Here is a 7,963-nt window from a genome sequence, read left to right on the forward strand (position 1 = left end):
ACGGAATCAGAGGTTTGGGTCGAAGGAAGCTGCCTTGTAGGCGACTCCAACCCTTAAATCTTAGACCAAAAACCTTTCTCTGCTGTGAGAAAACAAACCTGCGACAGGGCTGAACCCTAAGCTACCGCCAGGTTCTATTACAGGTTCCTACTGCAGCCTTCCAACCTGCAGATCCAAGTGCTTATCTTGTGGGATCAATAGAGCCTTATCCTGAGAAGCTTCGTTTCGAATTTCAGGTCCAACCAAGCCCTATCGAAGGAGTTCTACCAATCGGAATTTTTTTCTGTCCGCTGGTTTCTGGTTCTCACGACAAGAAGAAGAAGAAGAACAGGTTTCTTTTATTTTAAAAGAATTTTTGCTGTTATTACAATTAAGCCCTTGTTCCCAAAAGTTATATTCCATAACCCCTTTTCTCTTTGGTAAAATTCAGAATAAGCCTTTGTATTAAAGTTTTAGTTCTAGAACTACCCCATCTACCTTATAATTATTTCTAAGGCCCTGCTTGTTTCTGAAATTACAAGAATACCCTTCAACCATTAAATTTGAGATTTTGGTCATTCTTGTGGGCCATAAGCGATCCGATTTCGGCCCTTGGAATCCGGATCCGCATCAACAGGCTGGTGTTATGGGCCAGCCATGCCCATCCTATACTAGCGTATCCTAAACTACGCTTTTAGATTATTGACATCCTTCATTTACTTACAAATTAAACCAACAAAAATAAATAGTCAAAGAAAGAGGAAAACATGATTAAAGTAAGGTTTTTTGTTTTGCATACAAACAGGAAAGGCCTATAAGAAAAGGCCTTAGTTATTAATTTCATGAAGGGTTCCATACAAATGATTTCTGTTAGGCCTTCATGATGGGTTCCATACAAATGATTTCTGAATATTGATTAATGCTTCATGAATTTAGGCCTTAGTTAATTTCAAAATTTAATTAACCACGGAACAGAAATAATGCAAAGACAATGATAGTGATGGAATGGGATTTCTCATGCTTGGCCATAAAGACAATAAAATCCGAGATGGAACACCAAAAATCTATAGTTTATGAAACCCATCATGATATTAATCGAATGATGTCTAAAATTGCAAGAGAGAAATTCCATTCAAGCCTAAGCTTCATGCATAATGAAATCTGAATCTATGAAAGTAATGTTCACATTCATGACTAAATTTCACTCAACGAAATGAAATCTGAATTCAAAAAGGCAACCTTACATTCAAGATTAAATGGAATCCATGATTCCTATGCTGGCATCCCTCATGACATTAATGAATGTATTTGAATGTACAAGGGAAGATTCATATTCAAGCCTAGGCCTCATGCTTGATGAAATAAAGACCCACAAAAGAACTTACATCTAAGTCTTATTCTCATGCTTAATGAAGTCTAAATCCATAAATGAAAGCTAATATTCAAGCCTAAATTTCATTTAAAAAATGAAATCATGAAGATAAGCTAACATGCAAACCTAAATTTCATTAAATGAAATCTGAATCCATGAAAAAGACTTAACATCCAAGCCTAAATCTCATCAAAAAATGAATTCATGAAGGCAAGCTTTCATTCCAACCTTAATTTCATTAAAGAGATATCTGAATTCATAAAAGAGAGCTAAAATTCAAGCTCAAATCTCATTCAAATGAATTCATGAAGGTAAGCTTACATTCCAACCTAATTTCATTAAAGAGATATCGGATTCCATAGAAGATGGCTAAAATTCAAGCTCGAATCTCATTCTAATGAATTCATGAAGGCAAGCTTATAATTCCAACCCTAATTTCATTAAAGACATATTTGAATCCATAAAAGAGAGTAAGATTTCAAGCTTAATATCATATATGGACTGTAGAAATTTCATCTAATTAGCAAATCATTGTCATGTATGATCAAGAAGCAAGAAAAATTTAAATGAAATGATCAAAATGAGAGGTAACATTATCCATAACAAACAAAAAATACTCAAAACATCATCTATATGACAAATTGAAAGGTTTAAAAATAAGACAAAGCTTTAATAGAGGAATGAATTAGAAATAGAGAGAAACAAGTCACATGCAGCAGCTCCATAGTTTCAAGCAAAGAATGGCTAAAATAGGTGAAAAAATGAAGAAGAAACCAAGCTCCAGTGAAAGAATGGCAAAAATCAGCTACAGGATTGGAGAATCATCTCCATTTCTCTCCCAAAATCCCAGATCTTAAACTCCATTCTTGAAATCCACTCTTTCTATCTCAAATCCCTAAGAAAAACCCTTGAAATGTCTCCTAAAAACCTCTAAAATCCTCTCCCTTGCGGAAACTTGCTTCCTACCCTCTCTTTTCTCTCATCTCTCAACCCCAAGCAGCCAAGAACGAAAAGCCCCTCCTCCCTTGCTGAAATCCCTTTTATAGAGAAGAGAAAAACTTCAACTACGGATCTAACTATGGTTAAAAGAAGAAAAAAAACCCCTCCCAAAGCTTGCCCAGCAGTTATGCAACTTGGAAAAGGTAATTGTAATCAACCAAAGGTCTGAAAAATCTTTAACCCTCAAAACCCACTTGCACAAGGTTAGAGAAGGGTAGCTGCTGCTACACCTTCTTCTTCCTCCCTTCTCAGCAATTTTTCCAAAGAGAAATGCCCTAGGAAATGTAAAGTCTATTTTACTTCCCCTTTCTTGATTTCTTTTCTTTTCTTTCTCTTTCTCTTTTTCTCTCTCCTTTCGTCTCCCTTTTTTTCCTTTTTCCTTTTTTATATTTTCTCTTTTCTTCTTCTTTCCCACGTGAAACCCTTTTCCTTTTCTGCTTTTTGTTTATGCTTTTCTTTTTCTCCACCACACTCTAACGTGTTTCCTTTCCTCCTTTTTTTGTGGATGGGCCTCCCTCCCTCTCTATCCTGCGTGGAATTAAAAGTGGGTTCCCTCTTTTTTTTGTCATTATTTTTTCAAGAATTATAATTATTTTTTTATTATTTTTTTGTGTGGGGCCGAGCCAAAATTTGTTGCCTACACCTATCTCAATAAAATACATGATTGATTCAACGAACAATAACCAACTTTCTATTTTAAGATTAAGATATTTAGAAATATAATTTTTTTGTTTTAAAACTCTTAGGACTAGAAAATTATTTTATTACTTTCTATAATTCTATTTTTCCTCCAAATTCTTTAAAATCGGTTCAACAAATTTTAGGCACCAAATTTTGACTCGGCTCCGCACAAAAAAAAAAATAATAACAAATATATATACCCCAACCCTTCACATAAAAAAAAATAGTTGATGAAAAAATGATGACATAAAAAAAGGTGGGACCCATTCCCAATCCCACGCAGGAGAGAGAAAAGAGAGAGGGAGGCCCACCCACAATAAAAAGGAGAAAAGAAAAAAAAGAAAAAGAGTTAAACAAAACGAAAATAAAAAAAATAAAAAAGAGAGGGATTTCACATTGAAGAGAGAATGGAGAAAAGTGTTGGAAAAAAAAAAGGGAAAGATGTCTTTCACGTTGGAAGGGAAAGAGGAAAAGAGAGAAAAAGGGATTTCAACAAAGGGGAAAGGGCAATTTGGACTTTCCACTTTCTAGGGCACTTCTCTTAAGAAATTTTGCTAGGAGAGGAGGAAGAAGGTGTAACAACAGCCACCCTCCTTCAACCTTTTGCAAGTGAGAGAATCAAGGCTTGGAGATTTTTCTAGAATCTTGGTTTATTACAACTACCTTCCCCAAGTTGCATATCTGCTGAGCAAGCTTTGGAAGAAAGGTTTTCTTTCTTTTAACCATGGTTAGAACAAGAGTTGAATCTCTCCTCTTCTCTATAAAAAGGGATTTCAGCAAAGGAGAGGGCTCCCCTTCTTTTTTTTGCTACTTGGGGTTGATAGTTTTTAGAAAAAAAAGAAAGAGAGAGTGGAATGCAAGTTTCAACAAGGGAGATATGATCTTCAAAGTTTTTTTGGGAGAAATTTGAGGGATTTTCTTAGTTTGTTTAGGGATTTGAGAGGGAAATGGTAAATTTCGGGAATGGAGTTCTAGATTTGGCGTTTTGGGAGAGAAATGGAGATGATTCTCCATCCTTGTAGCTGATTTCAGTCATTCTTTTACTGGAATCTATGGAGCTTGGCCATTAGAGCTGCTACCTATGTCTAGATTCTTTCTATTTTAGTTCATTCCTCCGTTAAAACTCTGTAAGTATCTCTAAATCCTTCAGTATACCATCTAGATGATGTTTAGTGAGTTTTTATTTACTATGGATGATGCTACCTCTCATTTTGACCATTTCATAGGGATTTTTCTTGCTTCTTGATCTTGCATTAGAAAGATTTGCTAATTAGATGATTTTTTGCAATCCATATATGATATTAAGCTTAAATTCTTAGCATCTTTTATGGATTCAGATAGGGGTGTCAATCGGTCGGTCCGGCTCGGTTTTGGTCCGGGTTGAGTCGGTTTCGGTGTAGGAAAGCTGAAATCGAAATCGAACCAATAAGGAAATTCCGGTTTCGGTTTGGTTTCGGTTTCGGTGCGGTTTGGTTTCGGTTTGTCTTCGGTTTCTTAAATCGATTTGTAACCGGGTTGGTTTTGGTTTTTGGTCCAGTTTGGATTCGACTTTCAATACAAAAGTATACAAAACTACGCAAATTTTGATTTTTTTAATGAATTTTTGGAGTGTTTCGGTTTCTTACCGGTTTGGTTTCAATTTCGGTCCGGATTTTGAGCCGGTTTCGGTTTGGTTTCGGGTTCATCCGGCTTCCGGTGCGGTTCGGTTTGGTTTTGGGGTTGCAATACTCCAAACCGAACCGAACCGAACCAATAAGGCTTCGGTTCAGTTCGGTCCGTGTTGTTATCGGTTTGGTCCGGCCGGTTTACCGGTTCGGTTTAGGAGTTGACACCCCTAGATTCAGATATCTATTTAATGAAATTAAGGTTGGAATGAAAGCTTGCCTTCATGGATTTATTTTGAATGAGTTTGAGCTTGAATTCTAGTTTTCTTTTATGGATTTAGATATCTCTTTAAGGTTAGAATGTAAGCTTACCTCATGAATTCATGTTGAATGAGATTTAGGCCTGGGTGTTAAGTCTTTTGCTTAGATTCATATTTCATTTAATGAAATTTCGACTTACATGCTAGCTTATCTTCATGATTTCATTTTTTTGAATAAAATTTGGGCTTGGATATTAACTTCGAATCATGGATTTGGATTTCATCACGCATAATAATAAGGTTTAGATATAAGTTTTTTTATAGATCCTTGCTTCATCATGCATGAGGCCTAGGTTAGAAGGAACCATGGGAACTGATTTTTTTCATCTCCATCACAATCATTCAGATATAGAAGCTTTTCATATTGAGATGTTAACAAAAATTAATAGAATAGAAGTACTTCTACGGTAAAATTATAGCAACCATTGAATACTAAAGACTGTTTGCCAACAAGGTTGAATGAAAAAATGTCAATAAATATCATGAAATCAATTAGCCCAGCTGCAATCACTAAATGGAACACCCAGACTGACACTAAGAAGTTTAGGAAAAAAACCTACCCATTGATACTATTGAAAACAATTTACTGTTCAATCAATTGTAATAGTTAGAAGTGGAAAGGCATTAATGACAACCATAAATGGCACTATGTCCCTAACTAATTATATCAATAACAGGTCCATCTCATTCTGCAGAGTATGGTTCTCTCCTTCAGATAAAATTTTGGGGTCTACTTCGCTTGCAGTTCCCTTAAATTCATTTCCTTAATTGCAAAAGCTTTAGTAGATTCACCAATTTCAGTTGTTCAGAAAAACCAGCAGTAATTTACTTTCAATTCAATATCAAGATAAACCTCAGCGCGGCATTTTGGGACAAAAGAAGAGTGCGTGGAATAGAAACATTCACAATTACCTCCATAGCCGTTCTATGACTTCTCCCTTGCCAATATGCTGCTCCAGCAAAGTGGGAACATCATCAGGGGTAACATAACCATACCTGCAAAATAAAATAAAGAACTCACTGAAATATCTAGGAAACTCATCCAAAAATAATTAAACAGTTGATTTCGCGTGAATATTTAAAAGTCAAAACCCAAGATGGGCGAAGGGGACGCAAAGGATAAAAAAAGTAAAGCAAGAAATTAATATGTGGATCTTACCAATGACCAGCAACTTTTCCTTCCAAATTCGAACTGAAAATTATCAAGTTCCCAGCATATTTGTGCCCCCCAATGTGAGAGCATGGACTGACGAATACCTGGTCCTTCAGTCCCCGTGATTCAATATCTTCTTTAAGCTTATCGACCAGGGCCGGCCCACAAACACCGCATCTCCGGTCTCGACTACCATGACAGCACACGAATATGTGTGAGCCGGTTAAGGCTTCAGGAGCTCCAGAAACCCACGCCGAGCCTTTTACGAGCACGTCTTCAACGAAATGGTCGACGTCAAAGTGTGTCAAGCCCCTTCATCATAAAACGCCAAAGAAGGGGATGATCTCAGAAAAAAAGACTAGCATGATCAAAACATTAAAACCGGAAACAAAAGCCTGCTATATTATCCAGTAAGTTACCTATATCGGACCATATCAGGAAAGATTAATATATCTCCGTTTGAAGACTCTGTTCCATCCCGCCCCTCGCATATCGTCAAACGAATCTGTTCATTCAAAACACCAGACCAGACCCTATCACATATACTAGTTCTAAACAGCAGATCCTAACTTTCTGGAATTCACAAGATAAGGAAGCGAAGAACTAAAAAGGACGGTGACTCTGCAAAGCAACCAACCTTTCCTTGAATTTCGTCCTTGCGAGATTTAAGAGCAGCAGCGAGAAGTCTGGGTAGTCGATCGAATTCTGCGTCTTCGACTCGAGAAGGCCAGCTCTCGGCATTCTTGTAGCAGAGAAAGACATGACGGTCGTAGGGATCGACAGTTCCAGCGAGAGAGCTCTTGTACATTTCAGGTCTCTGGAATCCGTACTTCAAGTCATCCGCATCCGCAACTGCCACGCCTCCGTCGACTTGAGACTTGGACGAATCGACCACAGAACCATCAGAGTTGACGGAGAAGGACGATTGATCTTCTCCAGTTCCAGCCATGGCGGAAACTAGGGTTAGCAGAGAAGTCCGATAACGAAATTGAAAAGCGCTGAGATTTGAGATTGAGCGTGGGAAAGATAGACAAAGTCTCATTCGGCCACCAGTCTCGAGTCAAGAAAAATTATTTAAAAGAAAGTGAAATTAGAGATAGATGAAGTTGGCACACATCGCGATGCACCATCTTCTGTTCCTGATCTTATGTAGAATGAAAGGGGTTAGGTTAGGTCGGGCTACAACAAGTAGGTTCAAGTCAGACATATAAATGTATCGGTTTGGTTGTGCGTTCGACGGGTTAGCTACTTGCATTATGAACACCCATTTAATAAACATGTCGGGCTTGAAGAGGCCAGTCCAAGTCATACCATAAATGTGTCGGGCTGGGTTGGGCCTACCGGTGCGGCTCGAAATTAACACCCATATGCCCAAGTATGTTGTAACAGTGTAACGAAATCAGTGTGCCACGTATGTTAGTTATGTAGTATAATCCACTGTTAGCAGAAACGCGTTTAAAACTCCATTTTACCCTATGCTTCCCAAAGATATGGAAAAAAGCCAATAAACTTTCAGCATTCTTGTTCTAAACACGTTTCTATTTTTATGGCATTTTTTAATACTTGATTTTTTTAACATAATGTCTACTTAAGTGGTCATATCTTTCCCTCCCAAACTCCAATCGACCTAATTCTGTCACTAACTTGAAGCTAATTCAATGGACTATATTTCTCATCATATCATCTTCAACACAAATTCAATACACGGACCCCAAAATTGAGCTATAAACTAATGTATTTTCTAAAAAGTATTTTTAAAGTGATGACTTTCAACTCCGATTAAACACATATCACTTTGAGAGTGTATTTAGAATGTTAACAACAATGAACAACATCATAGCCTAGTCACATTACT

The 7,963-nt window shown here is 37.2% G+C and overlaps 1 protein-coding gene across 1 annotated transcript; it reads right to left on the reverse strand.

The window, feature by feature from the left end:
• Window positions 1-5,795: 5,795 nt before the first annotated feature.
• Window positions 5,796-7,205, reverse strand: LOC122075978 (altered inheritance of mitochondria protein 32-like). The gene is made up of 4 exons (XM_042641215.1): window positions 6,746-7,205; window positions 6,528-6,613; window positions 6,115-6,420; window positions 5,796-5,951 (listed from the first exon to the last, which is right to left on the reverse strand). The coding sequence occupies exons 1-4, from the start codon at window positions 7,148-7,150 to the stop codon at window positions 5,864-5,866; spliced, it is 885 nt and encodes a 294-aa protein (XP_042497149.1). The 5' UTR covers window positions 7,151-7,205; the 3' UTR covers window positions 5,796-5,863.
• Between the last annotated feature and the right edge of the window lie 758 nt (window positions 7,206-7,963).

Source organism: Macadamia integrifolia, chromosome 4, assembly GCF_013358625.1.
Source record: "Macadamia integrifolia cultivar HAES 741 chromosome 4, SCU_Mint_v3, whole genome shotgun sequence".
NCBI lineage: Eukaryota > Viridiplantae > Streptophyta > Magnoliopsida > Proteales > Proteaceae > Macadamia > Macadamia integrifolia.

Bases quoted from the DNA above. Each gene is read 5' to 3' on its own strand.
- LOC122075978 (XM_042641215.1), bottom strand. From the start codon at position 7,150: ATGAGACTTTGTCTATCTTTCCCACGCTCAATCTCAAATCTCAGCGCT. The intron at 6,614-6,745 runs GTTGGTTGCTTT...TTGAATGAACAG, and splicing joins AGGACGAAATTCAAGGAAAG to ATTCGTTTGACGATATGCGA. The intron at 6,421-6,527 runs GTAACTTACTGG...TTTATGATGAAG, and splicing joins CCTGATATGGTCCGATATAG to GGGCTTGACACACTTTGACG.